Source organism: Manacus candei, unplaced genomic scaffold (assembly GCF_025592945.1).
Source record: "Manacus candei isolate 608988 ecotype Guabito, Panama unplaced genomic scaffold, ASM2559294v1 h1tg000026l, whole genome shotgun sequence".
NCBI classification, from domain to species: Eukaryota; Metazoa; Chordata; class Aves; order Passeriformes; family Pipridae; genus Manacus; species Manacus candei.
Window position 1 is genome coordinate 5,150,022 of NW_026138074.1, and position 17,489 is coordinate 5,167,510.

The 17,489-nt window shown below is 36.9% G+C and overlaps 1 protein-coding gene across 1 annotated transcript in view; it reads left to right on the top strand.

The window, feature by feature from the left end:
- OSBPL10 (oxysterol binding protein like 10) overlaps positions 1-17,489 on the top strand; it is a 110,644-nt gene that overhangs the window by 34,558 nt on the left and 58,597 nt on the right. Inside the window, exon 4 of the mRNA XM_051788987.1 lies at positions 8,533-8,724. Coding sequence (XP_051644947.1) covers positions 8,533-8,724 — 192 coding nt within the window. The remainder of the gene's footprint in view (positions 1-8,532; positions 8,725-17,489) is intronic.

The window sequence follows — 17,489 nt, forward strand, 5'->3', positions numbered from 1 at the left end:
CTGTTTTCTCAGCATTAGAATATTGACTGAGGGATATATTTTCCCTGGCTTTAGCATTGCATATAGTGCTAACTTAGATTTCGTCTACTAGTAAGTCTTAAAACTTCTTACTGCTTTTCCCTATAAAATAAAAGCAAGGAATAAAAAGCATTAATGCTACAATTATTAGGGTTGGGAGATCACATATTGGTTACAAGGGAACAGTACTTCACAGAGACTCCAGAAACTAGAAAAAAATGCATTTCTATTACTTCTTTTTTTTTTTTTAATTAATTTTTTTATTTTCCTCAAAGTTTCTTACTTCAAAACCACTGCCTAGTAGGAGGTAAGAGAAGCAAGAACGGCTTCATTTCTTCGTTGATTTTTTTTTTCTTTCTCTATCTTATAGATGAAGGTACTTTAGCATGATGATTATTAGCATGGAGGTGGAAACATGCTCTTTAAAATAGTTTAAATTTACCTAAACTAGTGTTCTGCTATTTTTAGCCACCTTACTGTTTCTTTTGTGTTGGGTTTAGGGACTGGAATTACATCAAAAGGTCTGTAATGACAAGGAGAAGGGTACATGTTTGACTTCCTTTTGCATAACTGAGGACTTAACAAAAATTCTGCATTTTTGGATTTTGTTAAAATAGCTCTACCATTGATAGGAATGTTGTGATTCTACTGACAGCAGGGCTGGATCTCCTTACTCCTCCCTCTCCCCATACCTCGAGGGCTATAGTAAGTGCTAACTGCAAATTCAGTCTCTCATGGTGCTGTCATGAACAGGCAGGTAGATACTTGTGTGTTTTAGGCTTCTGGAGTTTGAACAGAATCCAAGCTCTGTCTCTGCTGGGAACAGCATCTGGAAAGTTGGAGACTGAGTGTTTGCTCCCAGTTTCTTCTACAACTTAAACTCACCTTTTTCACAGGAAGACTGAGGCAGAAATTTCTAGAGGTTCTTTAGGAGTCATACACTTGAGAAGGAGATGGAATGGGAAGTGAAAAATATGCAGTGAGGGGTATGTTTTATTTTATGCAAGTGTGATACAGTTTAAGTGTGAAAAAACCATGGGATAACCAGGCAAGCAGTGGGAAGGTTCCCAGGAATGCCAGAGAAGCTACTCTTAGCATCAAGTCTTTCATCCGGGAGAGAGAACACATTTTTAAAATCTTGATTAAATATTAATGGATGGAAATTCATAGGAAAATGTGATGATTTGGAGGATGTTTTTCAAAACTGAAGCTGTCACTGTTCCTGCAAAATATTCACAGAAGAGCATTCCTTCTTCCTGCACTGGATCTATATCAGCAGTAGTTTCCTTTCTTTTTCAGAGCTACTGCCTGCTTCAAAATGCTACCTAATGACTTGCTGTCCTTGCTGTCGTTAAAGCTTCAGCTGGGGACTGGAGTGGTGGAGGAAATTAAACAGAGAAGTGATTAAAAAAAAAAAAAGGAAAGAAAAGGTTATATACTAATGACTAAATTTAGTTGCATCCTAATGAATGGTCCAAAGGTGAGCTATACAGCTAACAGGTGCATGTAACACAAACCAAGTCTGTGACTTTGTTTTAAATAAATTTTACATCTTAATGGTAAAAAAAGCAGTAAAAGGATTGTCTTCTCTGGCAAATAATTCCCATGTTGTCAGATAGTCTTAATGTTCTTGGTATTCCCATACAAGTCTCATTTCACTTAATTACAGATTGCTCAACCTCCACAAGTGCCAAATCACACTTTATTGGAAGAAATCTTGTATGTCTGGGTAGGATTGCTGGGTTTTTTTAGACTATTCGAAGTGAATATTTTGTACAAGTTTTAATTAAAGCATTAGTCAAATTTGAATTCAGCAATGTAAAATGCTTTCAAGGAGTAGGCTTATGCATAATCCAAGAATAATTTTGTATCCATAAATTGTCACAAGCTTGTTAGTTCTTCTGTTTTATACCTCTTTTTTCTTGACTGTATAATGATGGTGGCTGTAAAAGCACCACTAAAAACAAACACACAGGTTTTTATACCAGCTCTTAATTCCAACGTGTGGATCAGTTGCTGGATTTGCATAATACCCTTTTATAACTCGGTGTGTACGTATCAGGAACGTGACAGGCAACAGAAGCCTTTATCTTGAGAAGTAGCTTCTGTCTTAAATTGTGCTCAGGTGGTAATTTTCAGCTTATATCTGTGCTAGAATAAGGAGATAAGACTCTCCCTTTTTCCAGCTTCTGATTTGGAGCTGCACAGTGAGCTAGCTGTTAGAAATTGGATGGTGTGAATTCATTTTTAAGCTGGACACATTGGCTCATTCCCTGCAGCTGTAAATTGCAGTCCAATTCCCTTCCTTCTGCTGCCACCCTTTGTGTGGGTTTTGTTATGTTTCTGTGTTAATTTGGGCATCACAAACAGAAAAAATGGCATCCTACTAAAAAGGACTTAGCTCTCTGACCAACTCACTGGGGAATGTGTGTCTCCATCTCTGGTTCTCTACTGGTTTAACTCCCTGCAGTGGCTCTACATGAGGTCCAAAGGGCCTCAGGGCCAGCATGGAAAAATGGTGGAGTAAAAAGTCCAAACCTGCCCCTTTCAGTGCCAACTGTGGTAGCAGTTTAGCTGTAATGTGGAACAGCACCTGCAGTAGTGCCTCAGCGTTTGAGGTTAACATTTTTATAAAATCCTTATGAGGCAGATTTGTAATTTTTCTCAACAGCTGGAAGAATGGTTATCATAGATCTTTGGTTTTTATTGGGTTTCTTCTTGCCTTATTAATGAATGACCACAGATATACTTTTATGTTTCTAAGTGGATTATTGACTGGGTATTTTTAACATTTGCATGATAACTGTTTTCATAAAGCTACATTAGTGAAAATTTCAAGTCTTTGAGAGTGTTATTTGGTTCTTCCATGCACATCAAACCTCTTTTTTCTTTTGAGCTTCACTCTTCTCTCTGTTGGTATGCTTGTCTGCTTCCTCTTCTCATCACTGACCTATAGAAGTCAACTAAAGAATGGCACTTCTAATTAAAGCATGCTTTGAAATTCTTGCAGTAGTGAGGCTGAGAAGGAAGCAGTGCTTGTCTGTAGATAGGTGTGTAGTTGAGGTCTTTTTTTCCCCCCTTTGGAAACTGCATGAAGGTAAGAGTTGCTCACAGCTCTCTGCTTCTTAAATCCCTTTACAGAAATGGAAGAAAATCTATTTAGGACTGAACATGAGCTTGCTTAAATTATTCTTGATGAAGAAAAGATTTTATGATGGAATTATTACCACAGTCTCTTGCTTAAAAAGAGATTGCCTTACTGAAGATGATGAAGCACAAGAACATTCAGTCAGAAAAGTTAGTACCATAGATGATGCTTGACAGAAATGTGCAAAACATATCATAAACTGGTCCCTTTGCAGTGCTGAAGTTTGGATGTTATGTAGATTCAGTCATTTGCATTTTAATATTTGTGAATGATTATAATGTAAATGAAAGAGAACTCTGTCCATATTTGTCTTTTATCAGTGTTTGTTTACTTAGGATGCATTGGAAAAGAAGTAGATGGGAATTAAAGTACTGAATGGTGGTGTCTCAAAATTGTAATTACTTTTTGATAGCATGTGACTTCTCATAGCTCTAAAGCTGCATGCAGGGATTGGTTCTGTGCTGTGTATATGCGGAGGAGTAAAGGAATGTCATTTCAGTATTTATTATTCTGAGGAAAACATCTGTGGCACAGTGCCTGTGAAAATGATGATTATCAACTATAAACAGATACGACAGTTCACTTCAGAAATGATTTTATTGATCTCTGGAACATTGCATTTACTTTCCAAAATAAACAAAATTGTTTGCTTCTGGTAAATGGTGAAAAACACTTCAGCTTCTTTGTGAACAAGAAGGGCAGTCTCTAGGGAGAATGAGTCATGAAAACAGTACAGTTGGAACTTACTGTTCTACAACTACATTATTTTAATTGTTAGGATTTTTGATATCGTAGTGGAAGCCTTCATTTTCTATTTTTTTTATCTGAGGGATGGACAGTCTACTAAAATAAAAATCTTAACCCAAATCTGTATTAGCTAAGCATACTTTAGCTTTAGGTCATAAAACCAAGATGAACACAAGTTACAAATTAATCTTTTATTAGCTTTTTTATTATTCTTTTATTGGTTTCATTTTATTAGCAGGCAAACTGTTAGAGCAATAGTAAAGTGTAGCCTTAGGGAAGAATATTTGTAATCCTTTTGGGATGCTTCAACCTGTGGATTTCTTGACTCATTATTGGAACCATGCATTACTAATTTTTGAAGAGCTTATGTCTTCCTTTCATCAGACTTTTTGCTATCTTTTTATTTATTTGTTTGGGAGCCAGAAAGCAGTGAGACCAAAGAAAATTATATGTGATCATGATTGGAGAGACAGATCAGTCATACAAGCAGCTCTAGGGGGAAGAGCAGGGGATTAGGAATAAAGATCCATCAGTTACTGTCATTGCTTTGATTTCCTGCGAGAGTGACTTTGATGACTGTTGTAGTATGATGTGTAATTAGAGTGGTTTTAGCAGTGAAAAACTTCACATAAATTTTAACATTATAACAAAAATGGGAATTTTGATTTTTGCGCAGCTGTGTGTCAGTGCAGAAGGGATGCTTGTCATTCCATGTGTCTAATCTGAAAAAATTCTGCAAAAGACGAGTCAAGTATTTGGCTGGGACATAGGTGTTGACAGTGTGCTGTAAAAATTCAAAACTGCCTAAGGGGCTGAGTGTGCAGTTCCTGGAGAGTCCTCTTCTGACAATGACAGGAAGAAGCTGTCAGAAGGAATTGGATGCTGCCCCCATCTCCTTGGACTGAGCAGGCACAGTGCTCTGCTCCTGTTCTCTGTGGCAGTGCAGGAGGGGAGTCCAAAAGGTTTAGAATGGTTGTAAAAACTGCCTTCTGCAGACATTCACCTGCACTTTGTGTGTGACTGCTTTTGTAAGTCGGAAATTTTTGTAGTTATTGTGGGGCCTTGCCTAGAGGTAGTTTCATGGGTAGCCAGTGGTTCTGGTGCTGAGCTCATTTAAGGTTTGTGTGTTATAGATGTCCTCTAGAGAATAATCCCAAATTAGGTGACAGAGGATTTGTGTTGTGGGCTGGTGGAATTTTCTGGCATGTTGGTTGGCAATGTCGGGTCACTAGATGGGTGAGGGGTATAAAGGGACAGAAAACGAAGAGGTGAGGAAAACTTGCTTACAGACCTGTGGGAGCTGATCACAGACCAATGTATTTGACTCTGGTACTTGGCACAGAATGTGGCTGTACGTGCTAATTCAGGATTGCCAATCTTCCTGACTGGATGAACTGCATAGGATTGATAGCTGTCTTGAACTGAGAGCAGAAGAGGACTCCAGGAGAGGTTCACTGGTGATGTCCTCTCCCTGGAGATCCCGTAGCTCTATTGTAGGGCAAGGTATGGAGCTGAGTGTCAGGTACACCAGACAGTGGGATATGGTCAGCCCTTGCTAGGCTATGTACTTACGTATGTAGAGATTTGAGTTTACCTAGTGTACGTGAAGAGGCAGCCTTCTTAAGCACCACCCACTACCCATGCACTGTTTTTTCTGATTATTCTCTCCTGATTCACCGATCCCCAAACTCCATGCTCTAAATGACTGTCTACCAAGAGTTCCTGTGGGCTGCCACATGCCTTTGCAAAACTTCATGAAGAGCCATCTTCAATGCACTGTGGTCCCACAGACTGTTTATTCTGCCTCTAGTCATAGTTTATGAGTGTTGATGATGTAGCCCAGTGAGTTGTGATATGAACTAGGGAAAATTTTGTATGGAAAAAAAAGGTAATGGGGATTAAGAGACTCCTAAAATGATAAGCATATCTATTTTTTGGAGATGTGTTCGCTACTTACTTGTGATACAAAACTGGTTAAAAAAATTGCAGCTAGCTAGCAGCTTTTGTATGAATAGTTCACTATCAAATTTATGACTCCCAAACCTAAGTGGGGTTTGGCAAAAGGCATATCATGTTATTTGGCATGGGAGAAAATGTGTGGCATGAGCTGCAGTCAAGGTGTCTGTTGTGATCCATGGGTCAGCTGCAGATAGTTCACTGCAGTTTGAAACACTGTCTTGAGGAAAAATAGCATTGCATTGCCAAATAATATCATTGATATAGATATTGACTTTAGAATACACGTGCATTTCAATTTGTGAACATATATCTCGGAGTGTGCATGTTAAATGAGATTGTTTTGGCAGCTGCTTTTTTTTGAAAGCTGACTCTTTCTTAGAATTCTTTCCTGATTTTGTATTTAAGCAGAAGCAGTACCTGGATTTTTCTGTATTAGTTTTGTGTTACTTTTGTGTTACCTGCAGATCTAAAAGTCTCCCCCAAGAAAATCAAAACATAATAAAACTTCACTTCTCACAGAATATTGTTTTCTTTTAAGCAAAACTAATGACTAAACTCACTGTTTCACATTGCTGCTGTTTATCAGAGTTTTACGATCTGTTTAGCTATATGAAAGTAGCAGCCATGTATTTTTAATATTGTGATTGCATGATACTAGAATGTCAGTGATTCTCAAAAGATTTAATCTTAAAAACAAAATAACTTTTTATTAATCTGGAAGAGAAGTTGATTTTATGATGAAAAATATGAAGTTATGTTGTTCTTCCTCTACACCCTAAACATAGTTTAGAAGTATTCTGATGGTAGTCAGTTTAAAAACCAAACATCAGTAAAGTATATTCTGCTATTATATACTAGGAGTACCCTTTTTCTGTGAAACTTGTATTAAAAAAGGAAATTCAATCACACTCAGTTTCCCATATCCCATTGTTTCTCCCAAATACCTTTTCCTCTGCCTTTTATTTTAATTGTAGTTATGTCTAAGCGATGCTCTTTCAAATGGAAGGTGAATTACAAACCTGGCAACCTTCTGTGCCTTTCTGACAAATTACAGCCTGTGCTGCTTTTTTGCCTTAGCATCAAATCCAGTTTAATGCAATTGTAATTTATCAGCCAGGACAGATAATTTTTGAACAGATGCTTATTATTATAATCTTATTGGCCATGGTAGCAAAGAATATATTAATTTCAAAAAAAGTCAGACCGTCATTTCTTGGAAGTGTTTGTAAAATTTTAAGTCCAGACCAATGGAATAATAATTTTTTCTGTGAGATTAGCAACTCTTTGCACAATGGCAATGTGATAAGCCTTTTTTTTAAACCTTCAGATACCTCAGAAAGTCTAAAGTCTAGTTTTGTGTGAGGGTGGCAGAGAGATTGTGTAATTTATTTTTCTCCCTCCTTGGCAGTGCCAGATAATCTACCTTGTCCTTTACAGTCAGTGTAGAGGTAACATGAGGCCTGACTTTAATTCCAGTATTGGTTGGCACCTGTCCACCTTAGATTTAAAGTCTTTTAATGGAATTACCACCGAATTGTGAAAATTGACCCGTAAGGGATAAGAAGAGAGATTTGTACCCAAGGAATACTTTTGTGCACTTACCAGCAGACCTCATGTTGATGGTAGCTGGCTTAGCAATGTTGTAGGCTACCATCATTACCCGTGCAGGGTTTGTAGGAGAGGTGAAACTGTGTTTCACCCATGAGGCTTTATATTTACTTCACTGTCTTAAAGTGCTACTAAATGTCACCGTCTAAACTGATTTGTGTTTCATGAGATAAAAGTTACTCTGATTGAGTTTTAACTTTACAGATGCAATCAGCAGTTCAAAAAGAAGGGAAGAACTCTTTTATATTGCACTTTTATATATGATGTCCCATGGTACTCTAGTGCCCATCTGCGCTTGATTGAGAGTTACTGTCCCACAGACCTCCCAGAAAACTTGTGTTTGAGGTCTGCAGAGAACAAACTGAGATAGCAACACTGACAGACAGTTAGATAACAAAAAAAGGTCTGAATGTTCTGACTGATTTTTGTAGGTTGTGTGTTAAAAGTATTCATACTACAGATACTGTTGGAGATTTATTTCTGACCTTTTTTGTAAATAGGGTTTATCCCAAACTTACTCCAAAATGTGTTGATGTTTTTAGGCTACTTTTTGTTTAAAATGTTAATGTTTAATTGTTGTACCTTGCCAAAATTGCACCTCTGATGTTAAAACCAGGAAACATTACGCTGTTTCAGGTGTTCATCAGGTGAAAGCCTTTTTTCTTCTTTGCTATTCACACCAGTTTGGTGAATTGTAGGTCAGTGGTTTCATAAAAAATATCTGTGCTGGCATTGTTATTACTGCCTGCAAAATCCTTCCTAAGTTTTCCTAAAAAGTACGATTGTAAGAACTTAGCAGAATGTTATTATGTAAGAATCTGTGAAGATTTTTGCAAAGGCCAATTTCAGGCAAGCCAAGAAACAGAGGCAATAGCTCTAATGTTTCCAAGAACATCTCTGCTGAGCAATGCAGATGGTTCAGAAAGAATAAAGCAGTTACATCTCCAGATTAGGTTTGTGAGGAAAGTAGAACAACACAGATCTGTAGGCTGAATTGTACATTATTACTTGTGTGAAGGTTGGTAATATCACCATCCCATTGCTTGTTCTAGAACATTTCATCGTCACGAAGTAGAAGCTCATCTCTGCTGCCACCTGGGACAGTTAACTCTGCATCTCCCAGTGGCCAGAAACACATGAGTCAAAGTGGGCCAACCGTTGTAACCATCACACATCACAAATCACCCGCAGCCGCTCGAAGAGCAAAGAGCCAGCGATCCGGTCAACTCAATGAAGTCAGAGAGGTAAGAGAGAAAAATCTGCTGTTCTGCTATAACTCTGAAGTGTTTACTTTGCTTTAGAGTAAGAAATGGAGTCTGACAAGTCAACAATTCTCTTTGTTTCCTGCTTTGTTTGACTGCATTGTTTTGATCCCTTCTCTCAGTAAGAGGTGGTCTTTAGTTCTGGTTCAGCTTCAGGTCAGGTGTATCCAGACTTTTTTTATGCTGATGTTAAAATTAGTATGCACACATGCTTAAAAAATGAAGTAGATTGACTACAACTCCCAGACTTTGCAGTAATGTTGCACTACTGAAGGAACATCTCTTTGAAGCTGCGTGCAGCAAAACCTTTCAGATTGGAAAGCGGGCCCTGAAGCCTTTAAATATAACTGGAAAAAAGTACTTTAGGTCTGATGAATGCATGTGAACGAAGGCATAGTTCCCCAGACTCAGCAGTTTGTTCCTATATGGCTGTAGTCTTACCTTTGTTATCAAGTTTATGTTGCTGGTCTTGTGATGGAAGAATGCTTTGTCTGTATCAAATGCATGAAAACCAAACAAGAAAGCATATTTATTTCAAAGCCTGTTTACCAGTGTTTAAGAAGTATAACTTGTATACCAATTTGAGTCTACCTTCCAGACAACAAAAATAGTACAGAGTTTTAAGCTTAAATAGTATACTAGATTGTCACAGAACTCACTTTCATCTTTCATTCCTTATTATTTTTTTTGTCTGTCTTTCATGTTAAGAATTTGAATAAATTCTTGGTGTGTGCTCACAATGAAGACTTAAATCGCGCATCCTGATGAAGAATGCTTGTTTTTATTTTGGTTAACACTAAAAGTGAAGAGCTCATTGTCTGAATGTCACCCACATTTTCTTTCCATTATAAAAAACACACCTCTCTTTGTTTAGAATGAAAGTATCCTGTCTTTGTCTACCAGTCATCTCCTCAACTTGTTTCTAGCATACTAAGTGTATTTGCTCTCAGGCTGTATTCAGAGTGCACCTTAAACCCATTAATAAAATAAACAGTGGGAGCTGTTGCAGATTTGTCAAATGAAGCTGTGCAAGGCTGAAGGGAATTGAAAAGAGTGTTAATATATGTGCTGATCATAGTAAGTTGGGAAGGGAAAAAATCATTTGCAAAGAACTACACTTGGAAGAATTAAATACTAACCTATAGTAAAACAATGAGTAAGTGGCCAGGTATCATCCCTGCAGAAAATGCTTGCGCGTTGCTGACTCATTTGTTTGCAGTGTATTGCAATGGGATGTCATTCCAAAAACATAAATATTACAGGACTTTAAACTGTAATGATGGAAGGTAATTATTGTGCTCTCCTTGATATGAGTGATACTTCACCTGAGCACCAGTTCCTGTTGGAGGGCTGCAATAAAAAAAAAAAATCTTAGGCATTGAAGATGTTGCAGTGGTCGAAGATGAAAAGAAATGAGTGCTTTTCAGGGAATGGAAAATGGTACTAAGATAAACGATGCATAAGAAAATTTTATAAGGCAATATGTTTACCTTTTTGTGTATTGGATACTACTTCTTTAAGAAGAGAATAACAGTGTAAAAATCAGACTTTATGCCCTCTTTTCCAGTCTCGTGTAAAAAGTGGCTGCTTGACTGCTTGATGTTATTTCCATCTTGTGAAGGAATAAGTGCAATTTTTCCAGATTAAGGAAGCAGATTTTATTTCAATGGCATGCTCTGTGCATTTCCTTCTCCCCCTTTTTCTGGAGGGAATCAATAGACTTGGGTATGTGCTACCTGTGTTTTCAGGGAATATTCATGTTCCTTATATGAGTCAATTGGTGACTCTTAGAGCTACTCTCGTGTGTTAAATTTATCAATAAAGAGGTGGGTCCAGAGTCCTTCACTTAAAGTGCACTTAAATCTGTTCAAGTCCTATTTTTTAATCTGAAGTGAGGAGAAATAGGAACCAGAAGTACAATAAGGTAGAGTTAATCCCTTCCTCAACACCCAAGTCTTTGCTTTTTATTTGAAAGTTGTTTGGTATGATTTGGGTGAAGGGAAGAGACTGCAGAAGGATTATAGATCAGTGTTAGTATTCCCCTGGTAGAATGAAGTCATTAAAGCTTTGACATGCAAATAAACTTTCTTTTATGGTACTATAAATAGGACTATGTTAACTAATTTACACCTTGTAAAATACAGTAGTCAAATCAATGGGAAGAGTTGATACACTTCTGGAAAATCAGAGGAAGCATGTGTGTTTTGAATTTCAAAACAGTGTTATGGTAATGCTACTATATTATATATGAAATCTGTGAAAAACGAGTGCTGCAAAAGAGACATCCTTCACTTGGGACATGTGGTCTTCACTAGCTTGGACAATGTTCCTGAGAAAGTGTTGAGCTTGAAATTGCTACTCAATTCTGGACTTCCATGATTTGACCATATTATTTGGAAAAAAGTGAAGTGTATCTCCATGTTGCTAATAGGACAAAGTATACTATATTTTATATAATGTAATGATGTTTGGTAATACTTGATTATTCTTTTCCCCCTCTTTTCCTTTCATGGTAAGAATAAACAACACGTTGTTTCTTTCTGTGATTTGTTCTGACTGATTTAATTTTACTCTTACCGGCATAGAGAATTTTAGTATAAAACAAATTGTAGCAAAAATGTCCATTTAGCACCAAACTGTCATGCAGAAGTATATAGATGTAGTAAAAGCAACTGTGTGGGGCTGCAAAATGACACATGTAATAAGTGTTTCTGTTGTGAAATTAGAATTTTACCTTTTTTCAACATTTTGGTAAGGTAAAATTAAGCATAAATATGGAACTTTTGACTGCTGTAAAAATGTGTGTTTTAATATTCAAGCTACTTTTGTATGGTGTTGAATTGTAAATGATCTCAGGAGCATTACTTTTCATCATAATGTAAATTCTTTGCTGTTTAAAATAATATTGTTCTCTTAAATCAGATTTTTGCTTATATTAACGTGATTTTAAAAGTCTGGTCCATACTGATATATGGAATGTTAAATCAAAACTAAATTTCATTGTACATTAATTTTAGGAGAGCTGATCTGCTACATGTTGCCCTTTATGCAGAATTATTAAAGATTCTACCTCTTTATTTGGACCATAAATTAGCAGTGCTTTCAACTAATTTTTTAGTAGGTGATTTTATAGTAACCTAAGTCTCTGTGGTCTTAAAATTGAATTCTGTTTTTTAAACTATGCATATTATTATCCTCTCAGAAATTTATAAGTGGTATGCTTGCAGATTTCTTTACTGTAGGCGGTTAAAATTAACTGGAACATTAAGCCAAGCTTCCACACCATACTTCATATTAAATTTTAACTGTTACTGAACTAAATAATAGTGGCACACTTCATCTTGGTATGGTGTTTGTTTTCGCTGAGGATGTTAGTATGACTATTGTATGATCTCTGCCAGTGTTACCATTGTTGTTAAAAAACCAGGAATTGCAGTGTGTGAAGATTTTTTAGCAACTTATGTTAAGTATTTACAGAAGTCTAGAGAAATTAAATGGAGTTAACTAAAAGAAGTCCAGAGAAATATTTCTTCTCACAATGTTAAAAAGTCAGTGAAGGAATTTCTGATCCTTTTGAAATCCCATTTTATGTGACAGTGGGGTAGTTCCAGAACTTGACAGTCCTACTACTTCTTGCATGTCTTTTCCATGTATAAATATGGTTACCATTTGATTCCTGCACGAATTAGGCAACCAGGTGATAGTTCTTTGCTTCCTGCCTTACAGTATAGGAAAATCTAGGACCTGCACTTAGGGCTTCCTGCAGTGAGGTTCACCGGCAATTTTGTGTGGGCTGCAAGTGTCCAATTTTATGTGGTTACTAGGAGAAGGAGATGATTCTAAAACACTGAGGATTTTTCAAGCGAGAAGTGAATGTCTTCAGGTCACTGTAATATTTGGATAGCAAAATTAGATACTGTGGTTAGCTACTGTTAGCAGAAAAGGCTGTTGTCTGTGGAGAACTGTTTGTTCTGTTGAAGAATTATAGCACTGCACAGGCAGCATTGTAGATGAAAAAGGAGATGCAGAGACATTCAACTTGTGGGACTTTCACATATGTGAACACGCAAACACATACACTAAGCTGTATTTTGGTGTTAAAGCTTTGTAGTCAGTGTTTAAACTGGTACCAGGGGAAATCCTGATGATTTTTGATCTATGCCAGATTTTACTTTTCAGCTTTGAAAAAATCAAGTTTTGCTTTTTATTTCATGTCAGTGGATAAGGTCAATCTAGTGTAAGTTCTAGGGAAAAGAACACTGTAGGTCTAGATGTTTGGCATAGCGTTGAGGTTCTGCAAGGTTGTGCAATAAGGGCACATGAAAAAAGTTGATTCAGCTCCTTGAACAGGACATCATGCATAAACAGTGTGAAGTATGCACAAAGAACATTTAAAAAATCCTGCTAATAATTGTTTTTGAAAGGATGTGTCTAATTTTGTGTATAACTATTTCTGTGTAAGTAGGGAAAAGTACTGTATAGTAGATCATTGCTTTCACTGGCAGTTCTCACCTTGATTTTGGAGTGTAGGAAGAGGAGAGCTAGCTTTGTGACAAAAGTGACCTTCAGGCCTGCATGAGTAATAAATCAAATATATGCTTTTGGGAGATGAAAATGGTTTCATCATGTTCACCTAAGGGGTGGATGTAACATGGACTGCTAAACTGTGCTAACTTCAGTCTTTCTGGCCTAGTAATCTAGGTACTTTATCAAGGGGAGAGTGATAACCATGGACTGTATCTGCAGTAGCACTCCTGAAGTCAGTGCTGCTGTGCCTTTGCTAGTCAGATTTAGAACTAGTTACCTAAAATCATGACCATTTTTCTTTCCAGACATGTTTCAGTATAAAAGGTGGCTTTGTGATGTTTGTGGCAGTTTTTGGTTGGCTCTTTTAACTAGAGTCTTCCTGCACTTCAAAACTAGTGTAGTAAATACATTCTACATAGGTTTCTCAGTTGGACTGACCAAGGCATTTCATCTTTAATAGGTACTGCAGAAAGTGTTCATACTGTTTCAATTCTGAAATTGGATTGTCCTGTTTTCTGTTCATTTGGAAAAATAATATGGTGGTATAGTGAGTGGCAATTTTGGAAAGGGAGGGGAAAGAACACAGAGGAGTAACCTTTGTTAGTTATAGCTTTCAATTTTTTCTTGGAGTTGTTTGTAAAATATCTTCCTCCCACCCCCCACTATACATAATAAATTACAGGTAAGGGCTCATCCTATTGATCGTCTTTCATCAAGTGTATCGTATCATATACAAAATAAGTAGTCTATAACTATAGGTGGATGCTGGTCAGAAAATGAGATATGTTACTTAATAACACTATGTCTATACTTTATACATATTGTATGGCATGTTTGTTTGTTTGCAAACTCACCGACATTTAATTTTAATTATCTACAACAGATAATATGAAAGTGCTTGCAAAAAACTCAAACCAAACCCAACTGTTTCTCAGAAAGCAGTAATTTCTTCTTGGCTAGCAGTAGTGAAGAAATGACAGCAGGAAACCTTTGGGTCAGTTCTGTGTTCATTGAAGTCAATGGAAAGTGAATAAGACCTTAAGCCTTAATTCAGGAGGTGAGATTTATTTGGCATAGGACATGCTAGTGTAGGTTATATGACAGCTAGTACTATTTAACTGTGTTTAGACACACTTTTCTAGTCAAGGAGTACTGTAATATAAATTTATGTTATGGATATGTTTAACAGCTTAGTTGTAGCTGAGCTGGCTGATACAAAAAGGGTTGTTCCCAGCTGTATTTTAACAGGAGCCATTATAATTTGTTTAGGGCCATTAGACCTGTAACAGTAAAAGCCAGTTTCAAGCCTAACATGAGGTCTGAAAAGGGCAGCCGCAAGTGTCACCATTGCACTTTCTTCTGAATTGGTCTTGGCCCCAGTTCTAGAAACATGTGATCCTTGTGCAGCATAGAGAAATGTTCTCCTGGCTGTACAGCAATGTTTGGGTGATTGCCTATTCTTTGTCTCCTTATAGACAAAAAGAGAATTGAGAGCACGTAGAACAGATGCAGTTATTTGGTGCCTTCTGTGGCATTTTGTTTGGAGGCTGTTTGACTTGTCTATAGATATCTCATCTCTTATGTCTGTTTATTCTACCTCAAGTTAGTACTGCTAAGATCAATAGAAACTTGTCTCCTTGAGGAGTAAATGGGATGTCTAAATCTCTGACAGTGTCAGTCTAGTACCTCCCAGAGTACTAACTGTGCATGTGCTTATAAAAATTATTCAGTAAATAGCATTAACTGTCTCACTTTAGGGATGAGGAAATGTAAATTGTTCTAATACTACAAACCAGTAGTTATTATCACATGAACATGAGCTGAATTATTTTGTGATCTCTAAGCCTTTACCTTGCATTTACAATATGTTTGAGGACACTAAAAGTGCATATAAGTTACACCTTCCTAAACTACACCTTATTTTGTGCACTTGATTTTGTATTCAAAGGATTGAGTCATCCTGGATTCCAGATACCCAGGCAGGGAGAATTAAGGTTGCTATGGGAATCGTAGAGCAAATATTCTACTAAAATTACACTGTTCGCCCATACAGGTTATGTCAAGAGTGAACCTGGCTCATTATTTCTGAGATTCCCCCCCAATATCCCCCCCATCCAAATCTGAAAAATGCAAATAATCCAAACATGGCTTCTTTTCATGGTTTTTCTTCAGCCTATAGTTTAGTCATAATTGAACACGTGCAAAGATGATAATTTTCAATCATTTAATAAATGGCAATTTATAAATTAGGGATAATACAGTGCGTACGATAACTACGTTCAGAGATTGCTGCAGCATTCATTTTCTTAAGCAATTACAGAGAAGCTAAGATTACTCTTTACAGTTATTAAAACATTTCATTAAATTTCAAATAAATGGTAGGTTCCCAAGGGAGCTTGAGAGAAGTCAGATTTGAAGGGAATTCAGTCTCCATCTTTTGTGTGCCTTCAAAACTGTCACTTAATTCTGTTTTACTTAAAAAATTCAACTGTTCTGTTTTATATGCATATATAAAACAGCACAGAGTATCATAGATGTATTTGGAAAACTGCAGGGCTGTTTTCTTTCACAATTAAAGCACAAATTTTGCAGTAGTTTCAAGTTAGAGTTCACAGTTGGAAAACGAAGCTTTAAAGAAAACATACTTCAGTAAATCTTTTCTCAGATTAGGGTATCAGATCTCATGGCCTTGCTTTCAGTGTGTGTTTCTGGGTGGCTGGCTGCTGCAGCAGTGATTATCACAGCAAACCCGGAACATGACAAGGGGCACCTTCTGCAGCTCTGTTTGTAATGCAAATTACTTCTTCCAAGATACATGGGCTATTTTGTTAGCCCACACTTACATGCTATTTTTATTAAATTAAGTAGAAGATATTTTTGAATGTTCTCAGCAGTAATGGATGACAATGTAATATTAGGTGGCTAACCAAGTTTCAGATATTAAGTACAGAAAGTACTTACATAAATGCCCTCAAGGAGAAAGTAACCATAGAAATGGCATATATATTTTAAGCATACCATTAAGTTTACATTATTTTATACTTTTATTGAGGGGCTTACTATAATCTTCAGTTCCTTGTGTAACACCTAAAGTGCTGTATGCTGCTCTACGAAACTCAAAACGTTTTGAGTTTACAACAAACATGAATAGTAAGCGCTATAGTTCTCAGTTATTTTATAAAGACCTGATCTCTAACAGCTTTTGCTACATGTTCTTACTGTGATCTTGGTAATGCTTGGCTTGCAGGTTTTGAATGCTTTGGAAACTGTGTTACATACGTGCTTTTGAGCAGCTGCTTACCTGCTTCTTGGGTCCAATTCTGATTTTTGACAATAAGCTTTGAAAAAAAAGCTAAGAAGATAATCATAGACTCATAGAATCAGCTGGGTTGGAAGGGACCTCCGAGAGCATCAAGTCCAGCCCTTGATAGAAACATCTAATCCAACAAGCAAACCAGAATTATGTCTGCCTGAATCTGACATATGCTGTAAAGCAACTTGGAATTATAGGTTCTAGACGTATATATACCTGTAACTGAGGAATTATTTTTAGTTTTTATTATGGTTCATGTATTTGTCTTTTCCCTTTCCCAGTTCCCAGGAAGCATAGTCTTATGTTCTTGCACAAATTTCTTAGCATGTTTTTCTGGTGGTATCGACTGTGTTCTGGGATAACTGCTTGCAGTTTTTCTCAGAGAACTCCGTTATCCAACTGCAGTCTGCTTGATAGGTCTAGGCTGGCAGACACAAAACACATGGATTTGTGGGAAAGTTGCTGTATAAAGGTACTTCAACCATATTACAGTATGTCACAAATTGGCTACTCAAAATTATAGTGGTGTATGTTGAGTCACTTTGGTGCTGTAAAGTTAATGATGTCAACTTAAACCAGTTGACAGTCGACTTTGGGACGGTATTGGGAAGTCAAAAGGATGGATTTGGAATGCTTTGTCAAAAGCTATAGAGGTACACTTTATTCAAGACTCAGGAATGGCAAGATTAGATAGCCTTGATACTGTCAGCTTACTTGCTTTTCAGAAAACATGAGGTGAATTGTCTGTAAGATGGGGGAGTAATATGTACTTTGAAAGTCATTCCAGTCTATACTGCACACCTGAGAGTTTTTTAAATGACAGAAACAAAATTTTGTTTTGTGGTTGGACACTACAAGCTAGGTGGCTAAGTGGGAGGAGGGGTGAAAGGATATATAAGCAATCTTA